This window comes from Bubalus kerabau, chromosome 1 (assembly GCF_029407905.1).
Source record: "Bubalus kerabau isolate K-KA32 ecotype Philippines breed swamp buffalo chromosome 1, PCC_UOA_SB_1v2, whole genome shotgun sequence".
Classification (NCBI taxonomy): domain Eukaryota; kingdom Metazoa; phylum Chordata; class Mammalia; order Artiodactyla; family Bovidae; genus Bubalus; species Bubalus kerabau.
In genome coordinates, this window is record NC_073624.1 from 216,373,238 (window position 1) to 216,388,818 (window position 15,581).

Sequence of the window (15,581 nt, forward strand, 5' to 3'; positions counted from 1 at the left end):
CGCGTATGTGGATGGGAACAGTGTGCCGGCCTGGGTATCCACAGGGTTGGGATTCTGTCTCTTGGGGCTGTGACCTTCCTCCTACTGAAATTCCACCAGGAGCAGCTAGGCGAGAAGCCCTGAGGGATGGTTTATGGGGGTGACCATGGCATCGACTTCACAGGTCCACCGTGAGAATGAAAGGACATAGTTCTTATAAAATACTCAGCATAGCATTACGTATCCTTATTCTTACCGTGCTGTCTGGAACTGCTCAGGATTGGGGCAGCTGGGAGCCAAGTAGTGTCTTTCCGAAAGGCATCCTGCTTTTCCTGGAGACTGGGGCAGTCCTGCCCTCCCCCTTTTCACTTGGCCAAGGCTGACTTAAGGGACCCAACAACCCAGAGATGGTGCTGCCAGGGATAGGGCTGTGGAGGAGCAGACACAGCCCCTCCCCTGTGTGGCTCCACGTCTGGGGAAAGACAGCCGTTACACGTCATCCAATACGGTCATCCATGCCTTCATTCCTTAGATATGAGTGTTAGGCTTGGTCAGCAGACACGGCCCTGTTCTCATGGGGAAGAGACTCATTGATCTGCTAATGGCACTGCCTGTCACCTGCCCATCCATGTGGACTCAAGGACTCCGTGACAGGCAGGAAGGAATCTGAGCAAGCGGGGGCTCTAGGAAGTGGGAGAAAGTAGGAGGAATTGAAGGAGCTGACCTGGGGGAGTTGGTCAGGCTGTGGGAGGCTGGGGAGATGTCCCAAGAGATGAGGGTTGCGCTTCTGCACGTGCCTGGTCCGGCCACCCTCCCCCAGGGGTTCCTGCAGCCTCGCTGCCTCTGATGCCCTGCTCATGCTGGGGTGCTGAGACCCCACATCCACACACCTGCATGTCACAAGATGCCATCAGAACCCAAAGAGGCTATTAGCGTAACTTCTAAAGATCCTTTCGTGGAAAACAAAAATCACCACACAATGCCTTAAAAATGTCCAAACCCCACCATCTGTCCCTGTGACCCCCAGCCCTGTCCCCATCTCAGCCTCCTCCAGAAGGCGGGGGGCTCTGTCCATTCTACCAGCTGGATAGTCCTCCTTGTGACAGAACCATGCACAGCCGTGGCCCTCCGCCCCCCTCCCAGCCAAAGAGGATTGACTTCCCTTTTGGGTCCTAAACATCCTCACCCCTGCATTTCCCAGAGACTCAGGCTAAGCTTAGGTGCTGCCATCTGAGGATGGACACCCAGGGCCAAGGGGTGGGCCACTGGATGTTCCCAGGGAGGGTGAGCCCCGGAGAGAGGTGTGCACTGCCCTTGTGTCAGAAGGTAAGAGCAGCCAGGAGGGGGCTCAGGCCACTCGAGCCCTGCCTGCTGAGCCCCAACCAGGCAAAGAGGCAGAGGAGAAGGGAAAGGGGCTCCGCTTGGCTCCCTTCACTCCCCACTGTCATTCTGAGGCTCCCAGGCCTCTGAGCTGGAGAGGACCACAAAGACCCTCAGCATCGAAGCCCCAGGGCTTTCCAGGCCTTTCCCACAGGAGGCCAGCTCAGTGATGGGGCAAAGGAGGGGCCGCTGCATGGCTACGCTCCTAAATGCATTATCGTTTCTGTTTCTTACATCAGCCCTGTGAAATAGGTAAGGACTCGTATGTGTGCTAAGTTGCTTCAGTCATGTCCGACTCTTTTGTGACTTTATGGACTGTAGCCCACCAGGCTCCTGTGTACACGGGATTCTCCAAGCAAGGATACTGGAGTGGGTTCCTGTTTCCTCCTCCAGGGGATCTTCTGGGCCCAGGGAGATCAAACCCACATCTCTTGCTTCTCCTGCATTGGCAGGCAGGTTCTTTACCACTAGCGCCACCTGAAAATGCCAAGGACTCATAGAATCTCTATTTTACTGCTGTGGAAAAGGAAGCTCAAAGAGGTGAAGTAGTTTGCCAGATCACAGTGTAGGTAGGGGCTGAAACATAAACCAGACCCTACACAATCACCCCTTGTGCCCCACCCACCCTAGGGTCCACTCAGGAGGAGCCCTGGCAGCCATGGACAAGTGGGACACAGGTGCTGGGGGGCCTCCTGAGAAGCCCTGGCGGCCTGGGAGCTCCTTGCATAGCCTAGACCACCACTTGTTTACCTGCTGCTGGGGGGCCAGGAGTGAGTCAGTACCAGCTGTGGACACCCTGGCCACGTGGATGTCAGCAAAGAAGGGAGACAAGGGGGAGTTCCCCTGTGGAGGAGAGCACCTCTGTGCTTGAAACTATAACTCAGTGTCATGGTCTGAGCAGAGCTGCCCAGAATCTTGTGCTCAGAAAGCTTTCTAAAGCCAGAAAAGAAGGCCTCAGAATGACAGTTGGGCCTGATACCCTGCCCCGAAAAGCCAAATGGGGCCGCCTCCCTGGCGTCCCTGCCTGGCAAGGAAAGGAACACATCCGCTTGACGGGGTCCTCTGTTCACATCCCAGACTGAGCCAGTTCAGAGAATAAGTGTAGGGGTTGGGAAAGTCTGGACTAACCCCCTACACATGCACCCACACACACACAGTGGACCGAGAGGCCCAAAACAGAGCCTCAGGCACAGATAACTCTCTCTTCACATCTGCTCCTGGGTGGTCAGAGGACTGGGTGAGGAGGAAGGGAGCAACTGAGGTATGGTTGCCCCATGGGAAACTTCCAGCTCTGGCCTGTTAGAGGCGGGCTCCATAGAGCCACCTGCACCCCCAGGCAGCTGCAAGGGCCCTGCCTTCAGAGCTCCATTCATCACAGGGGTGGCCGAATTGACACTGAGACCTGAAGGGTGAAGGGCTAGGGAAGAGCATTTGAGCTGAAAAAACAGTGTGCATAAAGTCTCTGGCACATGTGGCCAGAGGGGAGTAGAGAAGAGTCATCTGCTGAGATAGATATCTGGGAGTCGGACCATGCCTGACCCTGTGGGCTGTGGTAAGGGTTTTAGACATTATCCATTAGACCATGAGGAGCCATGGAGGGTTTTAGTTGAGGGAGAGAGATGGTGAGAGGTGTGTCATGATCAGATTGTTTTTATTTTTTTTATTGTGGTAAAATACACGTAGCATGGAGTTTACCATTTTAACTGTTTTTAAGTGAATAATCCAGTGGCATTAAACCCATTCACATGGTTGTGCAACCAATTTCCAGGATTCTTTCCATCTTTCATAACTGAAACTATATCTATTTAACAATAACTCCTCATTCTCCTTTTCCCTCAGCCCCTGGTAACGAATGCTTGACTTTTTGTCTTATGAATTTGACTACTCTAGGGACTTCATATAAATAGAATCGTACAGCATTTTTCTTTTTGTGAACAACTTCTTTCACTTAGCATGATGTCTTCAAGGTTCATCCTCACGGTAGCATGTGTCAGAGTTTCCAACATTTTTAAGGCTGGATAATATTCCATTGTGTATATACCACATTTTGTTTATTCATTATAATCATCAGCGGACAATTGGATTGCTTCTGGCTACTGTGAGTAATACTGCTATGAATGTGGGTGTACAAATGTCTGGGCTTGATTTCAATTCTTTTTGGTATATACCAAGAAATGAATAGAAGAAAAGCCGCCACTGGAAGGAAAGTAAGGTTTCTGCTTTGTATATTTTACATTGGAGAAGTCGTTAAACATCCAAGTGGGATGTCAAGGAGGCTTTTAGGTATTCAAGCTCAGGCTCAGGGAAGAGGTGAAGCCTGAGATGGGGTGTTGGGTGTCATCAAATCCTATAGGTGTTATTCAGAAACACTGACTGGGTGAAATCACCTAGTGAGGGAATATAGAGAAAAGACGGTGCCTGGGACAGAGCCCAGGGTTGGCTCAGCAAAGGGAGAGCAACCAGCAAAAGGGCCTGAGAATTTGTGTGAGGAGGACTGGAAGTCACCAGCAGAGAGCTTTTCAAGAAGGAGGGAGCATCAGCCACGTTGAATCATTGGTGTGTCCATTGGATCTGACCACATGCATGTCATCAATAACCTGGACAGAAGGACCTAAATCTGGAGAGGGAAAGAGGGATGAGGAGGATGCATTTTCTGACTTGAGTGCTTTGAATGGATGCTGAATTTTGAATTTGAATTTCAATGACTGAGAAGCCTGTAGGGAAAGGAGAGAAACTGGAAGTAATCCATTTGTTCAGCCTCATCCTTTATGCTTGCATCAGAAGCCCCTCCCTCCACCCCTGTGCACCCATCATCACAGCCCTAAGAACTTATTTGGAATAACCCCCAACTTGCTTTTTGGCTTCCCCTGCTAGGGAGTGAGCTGCTGTGAGGGAGGGCCTCTGTCCTACCACGGGGCCTGGCACACAGCATTCAAAAGGTGTTACCCCAAAGCCTGGACCCAGAGCTCGGATGGTCCTTTCACTCAGCACACTGGGCTCAGGCCCTGGTTGCTCTCTGAAGAGGAAGAGGAGGCTTCCTAGACCCTTGGGGGATCCTGGGTGTTTCTCCGTGTGTGTTGAAGGAAGCCCGCATAGCATGCTCCTTGGGTCTCTTCCAGAAAAGCAGGTGGTGGCCTTGTGAGCATCACCATCCCTGGGGCAGCATCAGCCCACTTTGGCTGGGAAGAGAGCACACCCATGTGTCAGCAGTCCCAGGTCAGTGGGAACGACTGAGTCCAGAGGACAGACAAATGGCTGCTTAATCACACTGCAGAGCCCATCACTTCATCTTGAGCAGGTGACCTGACCCTTTCCCAACTTTGGGAAGGAAGTGTTATGCTTGGAGAGCTACTCCTCCTTCCAGGATCTTCCTCCTCCAGTTCTGTTAGAAGGAAGACAGTCTGAGAATTGGGAGCAGCAGAGAGAGAGAAAGAGAGGAGAAAGACTTCTGATTAAATATCCTCATTTGAGCAGATATGAGTTTTTGAGTGAACAGGTGGAAAGCCACTTTCTCCCCTGTCAGGAGGGCCAGGGAGTCCCCATGGCTTCTTGATGATGGCTTATACAGAACTCAAGTTCAATGAAGCCATCTGCATGCAGGGCACTTCCCTGATGCCAGCTCTCAGTCGGGAATGCTCGGTGTAGGTGACCATGTCCCGGATCACGTTCTCCAGAAACACTTTCAGGACCCTGCAGGTCTCTTCATAGATGAGCCCGGAGACGCGCTTCACACCACCACGACGAGCCAGGCGGCGGATAGCAGGTTTAGTGATGCCCTGGATGTTGTCACACAGAACCTTGCAGTGGCGCTTAGCACCGCCTTTCCCCAGACCTTTGCTGCCTTTGCCGCGTCCAGACATGGCTTCACGAGAAGTGAAGCCCAGTTTCTGAGGCTGCAACACAGCCCCGTGGCTGTCCCTCCATGGAGCAATGGCAGCCTGACAGCAGGAGAGGAGAGAGAACTCGTAACCATAACCGGTGTGAGGTGGAGAGGCCTTCAGAGAGATCTCACAGTGCAGCCCAGCTCGGCAGATGTGCAAATGCACAAACGTGCACTGGCGAGACACCCTGCAAGTGCCAGGAGTGCGGGAAGCAGTTGAGGGAAGCAGTTCTAGAGGAGAAGGAGGTGAGCCCCACCCCAGTGGGGAAGGGGAGGGAACTTGGGGCCAGGTGTAAACACCCTGTGAGCTCAGTCCCTCTGTCATCGTGCTCGGGCAGCTCCTCCAAACATGCCTGAGAACAAAGGAAGAACAGCCCCAGAAGTGCCAAGGTGCAACTTCCAAGCCCAGCCCAACTCTGGGAAGGAACACCTTCATTCAGACCCTAGTCGCTTCCAGTCTAGATCCAGGACTCCTAATTCCCATAAAGCAGGGACCCCTGACAGAAGCTAGGGACCCTCTCCTCAGAGAAATGCACAGGGACCTCCTGCACAGGCCTGAGGACCACTCCCTCTTGAGTCCTAGTCTAAATGCCTTGATACGGGTCTGAGTTCCACAGCACTGCACATTTCTCGAGGCAGCAAGCAAGTCCTCTGCCCAAAGCATCTAGCTGAGACACACAGTGAAAGTGGAAGTGTCTCAGTCGTGTCTGACTCTTTGTGACCCAGGCCAAAGAATTCTCCAGGCCGGAATACTGGAGGGGGTAGCTTTTCCCTTCTCCAGGGGATCTTCATAACGCAGGGATCAAACCCAGGTCTCCCGCATTACAGGCAGATTCTTTACCCTCTGAACCACAAAGGGAGGCCATAAGATACACCGTAGGCCGTCAATAAATATAGACTGAGTAGGCCATCAAAGCACAACCCAGTTTCTGAGGCTGCAACACGGCCCCGTGGCTGTCCCTCCATGGAGCAATGGCAGCCTGACAGCAGGAGAGGAGAGAGAACTCATAACCGTAACCAGTGTGAGGTGGAAAGACCTTCAGAGAGATCTCACAGTGCAGCCCAGCTCGGCAGATGTGCAAATGCACAAACGTGCACTGGTGAGACACCCTGCGAGTGCCAGGAGTGCGGGAAGACCTTGACTCAAAACCCACACAGCTTTCAACATGGGAGAATTCACAGTGGTGGGAACCCCTGGGAACCTGAGTAATGTGGAAACACCTTTGAAAAAGGGGAAGTGTTAGTCACATAGTTGTATCTGACTCTTTGTGACCCCATGGACTGTAGCCTGTCAGGATCTTCTGTCCATGGGATTCTCCAGGCAAGAATACTGGAGTGGGTATCCATTCCCTGCTTCAGGGGATCGAACCCAGGTCTCCTGCATTGCAGGCAGATTCTTTACCATCTGAGCCACCAGAGAAGCCCAGAAACACCTTTATTTATGGTTTATAGTATACATTCTTGAGACATTGAACCAGGAGAAATACCTATTATAGGAAATAGATCTTTGAAGGTATATATCACCCTTTTTAGGAGATTATGGAAATCATACCAGTGGATGATCAAAAACAAAAGCCCTTTGTCATCTTCCTAACCATGTTTAGCTTTACATCATAGTTTTACATTTAGTTTTGTTTTCTAATGTGTCTATCATTGTCTTGTTAACTTTTCAATCCAATTTGAATTTGATTTTCTCTAAGATGGGAATCTCACCTCCAAATTTTTATCTCATCCCCAGGAAGTCAACAGTTTCTTCCTTTGCTATTATCTTGTTTTGCCTTCTTGGAGACACATTTGATTATTCATATCGGCTTGTGTCTCAACCTGGTCTTTGATCCACATATTTGTGTCTGAACCTGGATCTCACCACTTAAATTGGTGTTAATTTAGTATCTTTTAACAGCTAATAGAGTCAGGTTTCCTGGCTTTTGAAGTTAACTTTTCCCTTTTGTAAAATTAACAGTTTCTCTTTGCCAAAAGGTTCAGAAAATTTAGAGAAGCAAAAAGGAAAAATAGAGATGACCTGTAACGCTAACAACTAGTAACAGTCTCTGTCGCGTTATTAGAACAGATTCTTCCTGATTTTGTTTTTGAGGAAAATGCAAGCATATGTCACAGACTGTAATCCTCCTTTATTGTGCCCAAATACATTACTGAAGGAAGTTTTGAAATAAAACAGGCCTTGTGGGAGGCCAAATTGTACGACAGCCTTCGTGACCTCATTACTGCCTCCATGGTGAAAAGGAGGCTGGACCCAGGTGGGCCCAATGTCATCACGAGCCCTTCTCTGAAAAGCAGAGTTTCTCCAGCTGGTGGCAGAAGAGGCAGCCGGAGGTTAGCCATGGGAGGAGCACTCCATGCAGAGACGCCGATTTGAGGATGGAGGGGGCCAAGTGAGAAGTCACACAGATGGCTCCCGGGAGCAGGGAAGAGCCCTGCTGCCAACCAACAGGGCAACGGGGCCCTCAGAACTTCAAGAGCCCCCACCTAAATGGGCATGACAACCAGTTCTCCAGAGCCTCCAGGTAAGAGCCTGCCAACGCAGCACTGAGCAGAGAACCCAGGCAAGTCCACCCCGAATTCTCATAGAATTGTGAAATATCAATAGTTGGTGCTGTTTTAAGCTGCTAAATTTGTAATAACTTCTTAGATGGCAATAGAAATTAACATAGGCATTTAAACCAGTGAACCACTGAAAATAAAAACCCTTTGATCAACTTTCTAACTGTATTTTCAATATTAGAAAAATCATATTTGGGGATAAGCCTGTGTGAGGTTAGTTTCATTTTCTTTACTCACTGTCTATGGGGCCTCTGAATTGCCCTCGCTCCATGAAAATCCTGTGTCCTGGCTCCAGATGGTGTCCCTGGTGCTGAGCTTCAGGAGGCCTCACAGGCTCTATGGGGCCCCACTGGGCAGGTCCAGGCCATTTCTCTGAAGGAGGTGATCCTCTGCCTCTAAAACTGTCCCAGAGCCACATGAGACCTGCTGAGAGCTTGAGGTACAGAACTGCCTTGGGTTGGCCACATCCCCTCCTCACATGTGCTTGGGCGTGCCCCCTGGTGGGCTAGCTGGCACCCCAAGGGCACCCAGACACACAGTGGAACTACACTTGACAATCAAATGATGATGCCCATCAGTGGGTATTCGCAGAGGCTTCTGGGAATAAGTATCCACTTTTGCATTTAAAAAAATTGCATGTCAAGTGCTTAGAATTAAAAGGCTGACTTTTAAATTATTTGTTTATTTTTGGTTGTGCTGGGTCTCTGTTTCGCACAGAAGCTTTCTCTAGTTGTGGCAGCAACGAGGGGCTACTCTCTAGTTGCGGTGTGCAGGCTTCTCATTTCAGTGACTTCTCTCGTTTCAGAGTACAGGCTCTAGGCATTTGGGTGTCAGTAGTTGTGGCTCCTGGACTCTAGAGCATGGGTTCAGTAGTTGTGGTTCATGGACTTAGTTGCCCTGGAGCATGTGGAATCTTCCCGGACCAGGGACTGAACCTTTGTCCCCTGCATTGGTAGGCAGATTCTTAACCACTGAACCACTGGGAAGTTCCCAACTTTGCATTTTAACACTCTTAACAGCCTGCAAGTTCTGTCCTATAGCAGCCCAGGCTGGCTGGTAAAAGGAAAATTGGATCACAAAGGGCCCTGGAACTCCTCCAATACCATCCTCTGGTGCCAACCACAATAATCTGAATGCTAGGACACATTCTCTTTTATCATCTTATCTTTGCTTTAGTTTACAAAATGAGAAATGGGCTTAGAGAGGTTATGTAATTTACTCAAGGAGGCACCATTAATGGTTGTCAGAATTCTGACCCAACTCTGACTCTTGGCTCTTCTAACCACTACTTTGGGTAGCAGCCAAGGGGGAACCCATACATTCAACAAAGACCCAGGAGCAGTGGGTTCTCAATCTTGCTACCTGTTAGAATCCCGAGGGACTTTTATTTTTTTGAATATCAATTTAGTTAGGTTGCACCCGGTCTTAGTTGTGGCATTTGGGATCTTTGTTGCATAATACGGATCTTTTAGTTGCAGCCTATGGGATCTAGTTCCCTGACCAGGGACCGAACCCAAGCCCCTGCAATGGGAGCATGGAATCTTAGCCACTGGACCACCAGGAAAGTCCCCTCGTGGTGCTGTTGTTCAGTCACTCAGTCGTGTCTGACTTTTTGCAACCCCATGGACTGCAGCATGCCAGGTTTCCCTGTCCTTCATTGTCTCCTGGAGTTTGTTCAAATTCTTGTTCGAGTTGGTCATGCCATCCAACCATCTCATCCTCTGTCGTCCCCTTCTCCTTCTGCATTCAATCTTTCCCAGCGTCAGGGTTTTTTCTAATGAGTCAGCTCTTCGCATCAGGTGGCCAAAGTATTGGAGCTTCAGCATCAGTCCTTCCAATGAATATTCAGGGTTGATTGCCTTTAGGATTGACTGGTTTGATCTTGCAGCCCAAAGGACTCCCAAGAGTCTTCTCCAGTACCACAATTTGAAAGCATCAATTCTTTGGCGCTCAGCATTTTTTATGGTCCACTCTCACATCTGCACACGACTGCTGGGAAAACCATAGCTTTGACTATCCAGACCTTTGTTGGCAAAGTGATGTCTCTGCTTTTTAATGCACTATCTAGATTTGTCATAGCTTTTCTTTCAAGGAGTGAGAGTCTTAATTTCAAGGCTGCAGTCACTGTCCACAGTGATTTTGGAGCTCAAGAAAATAAAGTCTGTCACTGTTTCCATTATTTCCCCATCTATTTGCCCTGAAGTGATGCCATGAACTTGAGGGATAGAGCTAGCAATTTGAACAAGGCTCCCAGGTGATTCTGATGCATGGGAGAGTTTGAGAACCACTGTTACAGAAACAGCCACATTTGCTGGGACAGCAGCTCAGGGCTGCAGAGAAGTGGTGTCTGGTCCTCTCAGTCTCTGCTTTGGGCTCCAGAGGCAAAACTTTGTTTCCCCAGGGGGCCAGGTTAGGATGAGCAAGAAGCAGACCAAGATTCTGCCGGCCACATCTGGAACCCAGCATGAATCCCCAGTTTCCAGCCCTGTTGGTATCATTATGCAAAATGCGAAAAGGAACATTCTTAAAGGGAAGCCATTGACTTTATGATTTTAATGAGATCTGGCTCAGCCTGTTCTCAAGATGTCTATTTATTGGTTCACCAACAGCTGCCAGGGAGATGCAATACAGAGTTTGTTTGTTTTCTCAATTTAATGCATCAGTTTCTGGAGCCTAAGCATCCCCTTCTGGAAAGCAGTGGGATTTCCCTGGCCTGAGGACATAGGGGAAGTTAGTCCCTCCCTGAGAGGAGGGGGTGGGATTATCCTTCTGAACATTCATTCTTTCAATAAATACATACTGGATGCCTGTTGTATGCCAAGCAGTATGCTAGGAAACCGGGAGAAATAGCTCTGGTAGGAAGGCAAGGAAATTCTCCTGGATGTACATGAACTTCCCATCAGTTGGGAAGGAGATAGGGAATAATTCTCCTGTCCTTGGTTGCTCAGTTGTGTCTGACTCTTTGCAACACCATGGACTGTAGCCCACCAGGCTCCTCTGCCCATGGGGATTCTCCAGGCAAGAATACTGGAGTAGGTTCCATTCCCTTATCCAGGATATTCTCCTAGGGTTCTTTAAAAAATGCAAATTCCAGGGCAGAACCCAAATGATCCTGACTCAGCTGTCTGAAGCACAGCCCAGGAACCTGGAGCTTTAACCAGATCCTCTTCTGATGACTCTTGGTGGGAAGTCCTCTGAAACAGAGCAGTAAGGGTTTGTCGTTTGTTTTGCTTTAAGTAATTTCTGTTCTTTATGTAAAGTCAGACAATAAGGACTGAACAACATCCAGTTTAACGCTCCTGTCCCCCAACTTCACCTACCCTCATCACTGTTGATAGATCAGCTTTCAAGCTGGACTTAGTGCAACAGTTTCCTTCTCACTCAGTTTCTCTCCCTTGCAGGGTTCAAAGTCCTCTGGTTGGTTTGGGGAGGGGGATCCTTTTTCTGGGCCAGGACTATTTTCCCTAATAAGGATGTTTGCCTTCAGGCTGTCTGTCGTTCCCAGTCCCCTTTCAGGATCCTGCTGTCTATTGGGTAGGGAGCAGAAGGTTTGTGCAACCCTCTGAAGACTTTCTCCATTGGCTAGCTTGAGGCACGTCAGGGGACCACACAAGGCTTTGTCACCCACCGTGGGCAGCCCCAGAGGCTCCCTCCTCCTGAGCCAAGGGCTGAAAGGAGGTGCTCCGAACTCCAGGCCTGATCCGGGGCTGCAGGCTGAGCTGTGTGCAGTGAGGAGGGGGAAGCAGCGTCCCTGCAAAGACTTGAAAGCAGGGTACATCGTGGTGTGAGCAAAGGTGCATGCGGCGCTTCAGAGCCAAGGCGGGTGGAAGGCAAGGTCAACTGGTCGTTGGTCCCCACCACTCAGAGTTGAGAGGAGAGTCAGAAACATAGCCTGAGAGCGCCTCCAGGGGACCCTCTCTGTGGCCCTGAATCTCTCCCGCAGCGTGCTGTCTCCTTCTCCCTGGGGCCCACTGGGATTCCCTCCCCTGAGAACTAAAGCCCCTCCCCAAACCAACCCGGCCTTTCTGGAAGGAATGTCAGTAGCAGTTATCTAAAGCCCTGAAGATAGCAACTCCATGCCGAGGCATTTAATCTGAAAACTACATGTGTGTGATGTGTGTGTTTGTGTGCTCATTCTGGCCTACAACATGCTAGATACATTAGTGCTATCCACTAGTAGGGTGGAAGTTCCTACCAACGTGGGCTTAGTGAAGTGAAGTGAAGTCGCTCAGTCGTGTCCGACTCTTTGCGAACCCATGGACTGTAGCCTACCAGGCTTCTCAGTCCATGGGATTTCCCAGGCAAGAGTACTGGAGTGGGTTGCCATTTCCTTCTCCAGGGGATCTTCCCGATCCAGGGATTGAACCCAGGTCTCCCACATTGTAGGCAGATGCTTTACCCTCTGAGCCACCAGGGAAGCCCCACATTAAACCAAGTTGCATAAAATGTCTGGAGACCCTAGGAGTGCTAGACAGAAATCAGGTGGAGAGAAGGTAAGAGTAGAGATCTTTGGATTGGGAGGCAGGCGACCACTCTACAGAAGTACCACCACGATTGCTGCAAGGGAGCGTGGCTGAGGCATAAAGAACTGGAGGTCTCAAGGCCTTGCTCTGTGCTCCACAGACCAAAGTGCACACACATAAAAAAGGCGGTAAGGATAAAATAAGTCGCAGTGATGGTATTAAAGTTGCAGAGGCATTCTCATTGAACTTGAATATGTATGATATCATAATCCACACCACAGCCTGAAGGTCCTGGAGCTCTGACCTTGACTGTGAATCTCTAGTCATGCAATATATATATATATATATATATATATATATATTTTGCTGGCACCATCCAACCTTGCAAGAGATGTTGGTCAGTCAGTCATCTAGGACCAGGCTGTGAGCCAGAAGTGAGCTGTTCCATACACTCCATCCAGCCATCAAATCTACCCCGATTTATATTACCAAAATTAAGTTACAATGAATTAAGTTATTGGGCAAAATGAGCGGTGATTGAGGACATATTTAATTTTTGAAGAGATGGAATTCATTTTTAATTCAGTAGACAAAAGGGTCAGAAAGCACCCACAGGTCTCAAACCTCAATATAGGTATCTGAAGTCCGATGGGTCAGAGTAACTGCTTGCGCTGAATCTGACCAGGGTAGCTGGTAGTGATACTAACTTCTAAAGGATTAAGGAGTGACATGGAGAGGTGGGACTACATCTGCTCCATGTCCCCAAGCTGTCTGCACCCCTTTGTCCTTCCCTGCTCCCAGTTCTGTGCCCCAGAGCTTATCCAAGTTGTCAGAAGGCCTCTCAGCCCAACCTGTGCCCTGCTGGCAGAACTGCTGAAAGGCATGGGAATTCATGACTGTGGATGGAGGATGTGGATGAGCATCTGATTTAGGATTGTGGGCCTAAATCAGAGCAGGCAGCCGAGAAGTCCTTTCCTTCTAGAAACCCCTCAGGATGTCCCTGAGCAGATAGGGGGAGCTGAAGACCCTCCGTAAAATAGTCCATGAGCAGTGGTGAAGCTTTCCAAGGGCTGAGGCCCAGTCATTTATCTCTGTGTCAGGCTTTGAGCTGGGTCCTGTGCTTAGTTGCTCAGTTGTCCAACTCTTTGTGACCCCAAGGACTAAAGCCTGACAGTCTCCTCTGTCCATGGGAGTTTTCAGGCAAGAATACTGGAGTGGGTTGCCATTTCCAGTCCTGGGAACACAGAATTAGCGGTCAGCAAATGTTATTTGCATGGCAAGTTGAATGAATTAATTACAGTTTTCAAATCCAGGAGAAGGCTGAGATGGAGCCCCCAGGCCCAAGAGTTTAAAGCCCCACAGCTCAGGAGAATATCCCTGCCCAGGATAAAGCAGCATGAATGGCTCCTGCTTTCCCCTGCCCCACCCCTTTGTCTACCGTTCCTTCCTTTTGGAGAATTCAGAAGCTAGATGGAGACCTTACACATAAAATGCTAACACAGAGACTGAGACCTCGAGGATAGGACTGTCTCTGTTTATTGAGCACACAGCAGGCACCAAGCTCTGGCTTGAGCATTTTCCTCATTTAATGGCCAGAACCACTCTGTGAGGTTGTTAATGTTGACACATTTTGCACATGAATAAACTGAGACTCAGAGTTAAAAAACTGACATGTTAGAAAATCTAAAAACATGACAAGATTATTCAGAGACAGAACAAATATTTGAACTGTCAGGAAAGGGGAAACATTATCTATACAATCTGTCTTTTAAAATATTTCAAATAGTAAGGTCCACTAGACAGAGATCTTCTATTGTGCTCTTTACTGTTTCCATATACCTAGCACAGGACCTGGTCCACGGTAGAAACTCAGGAAACATGTGGTGAGTGAAGGAGGAGAACAGAACCCCGTTATGTTGGGTTGGCCAAGAAGTTTGGGTTTTCAGTAAGATGTTACAGAAAAACCTGAACAGACTTTTTGGTCAACCCAATATAAACTATGGTACTGCCAACCTGGGCCGAACCCCAGCTCCCTCTACTTCCTAGCTATGAGACTTCAAGCTCACACTTTGCACTGTTTTTTTATTTTCATGCTATATGATACAAAAGGGCTTCCCAGGTGGTGGAGTGGTAAAGAATCTGCCTGCAATGCAGGAGACACAAAAGACTCAAGCTTGATCCCTGGGTCAGGAAGATCCCCTGGAGTAGGAAAAGGCAACTTCCTCCAGCATTCTGGCTTGGAAAATTCCACCAACAGAGGAGACGTGGGTTACAGGCTACGGGGTCACAAAGAATCAGACATGACTGAGCACACGTCCACGAAACAAAAACCACGTGAAAAATTAAAACCAATACAGTCAATGAAAGCCATACTTGACGTGATCCCAGCTTTCAGTCCAAACCCCTCCCCAAAGATAATAGCTATTTTTGAACAGTTGGCTGTGCCTGCTTCTAGTTCTCTTTCTCTAAATTGACATATAGTACTAAATACAAACACATAGCTTTGTTTGGGTTATGGCTCTGTTTTGCTTGATGTGATAGGACTGTACTGCACCAGCTTTGTGGGAAACGCCACTGTATGTCTGAGACATGTTCCCACAACAGCATCTGGAGATCTCTCATTATTTATAATAGATCCCCAAGAAGACGTGAACCATGATTTATTTTACCATTCTCCTCATAGGACTGGACATTGACGTTGTTTCTGTTTTCTTCACCAGTTTATAGATAGTGTTCCAGTGAACATCTTTGCACAAGCCTCTTCACGAACAGAGACAAATACTTCTTGAGGATAAATTCCCAGAAGTGGAATTGCTGGGCTGAGTAACACACAACTTAAAATTGTAATTGCCATACCAAAATGGGCCTCTTAATAGTATGTACCTGATGGAGGCCTGGGAAGTTCTGCTGCAAAGATGTACTTCATTCAGGCCGGGCACACAGTAGGCTCGGTAAGCACTTACCAAAGCAGTTGCCGGTGGGTCACTTCTCTAGTCTGCATTCCCAGCCCCTGATCTGAGCACGCCCTGGCTTTGGCGCCTGGAGCCAGGTTGAGGAATGAGAACTGGCCAGCAGACAAGGGAGGACTCAGCGGCTGTGTTCCGGGTGCTCCCCCTGGTGGGCAAACGTCCCCGGACCGTAAGCCATCCCCCATCTTTGTAAGCCCGAAAGCAGATCACAGTCCTTCCTGCCCAGAACCCTGGAAGCCCTCCTCTTCTTCTTAGACTCTGACCGAGACTTCATCTGCTGGATGTTCCGGTGCCTGCCTTTCTTATAGTGCCTTGTGCCCCTCCCCTCTTCCCTTGTTTTGTTGCAGC

At 49.1% G+C, this 15,581-nt stretch overlaps 2 protein-coding genes across 4 annotated transcripts in view; one reads left to right on the forward strand and one right to left on the reverse strand.

Moving 5' to 3' along the window:
• Positions 1-4,919: 4,919 nt before the first annotated feature.
• On the reverse strand, positions 4,920-5,219 carry LOC129629285 (uncharacterized). The gene has a single exon (XM_055549293.1). It carries the CDS (start codon positions 5,217-5,219, stop codon positions 4,920-4,922), a length of 300 nt encoding a protein of 99 aa, XP_055405268.1.
• A 2,326-nt stretch (positions 5,220-7,545) lies between these two features.
• Positions 7,546-15,581, forward strand: part of SMAD5 (SMAD family member 5) — a 114,446-nt gene continuing 106,410 nt past the window's right edge. For all 3 annotated transcript variants that reach the window (XM_055554411.1, XM_055554412.1, XM_055554409.1), the window contains exon 1: positions 7,546-7,764. The gene's annotated coding sequence lies outside the window, so the exon portion shown is untranslated. The remainder of the gene's footprint in view (positions 7,765-15,581) is intronic.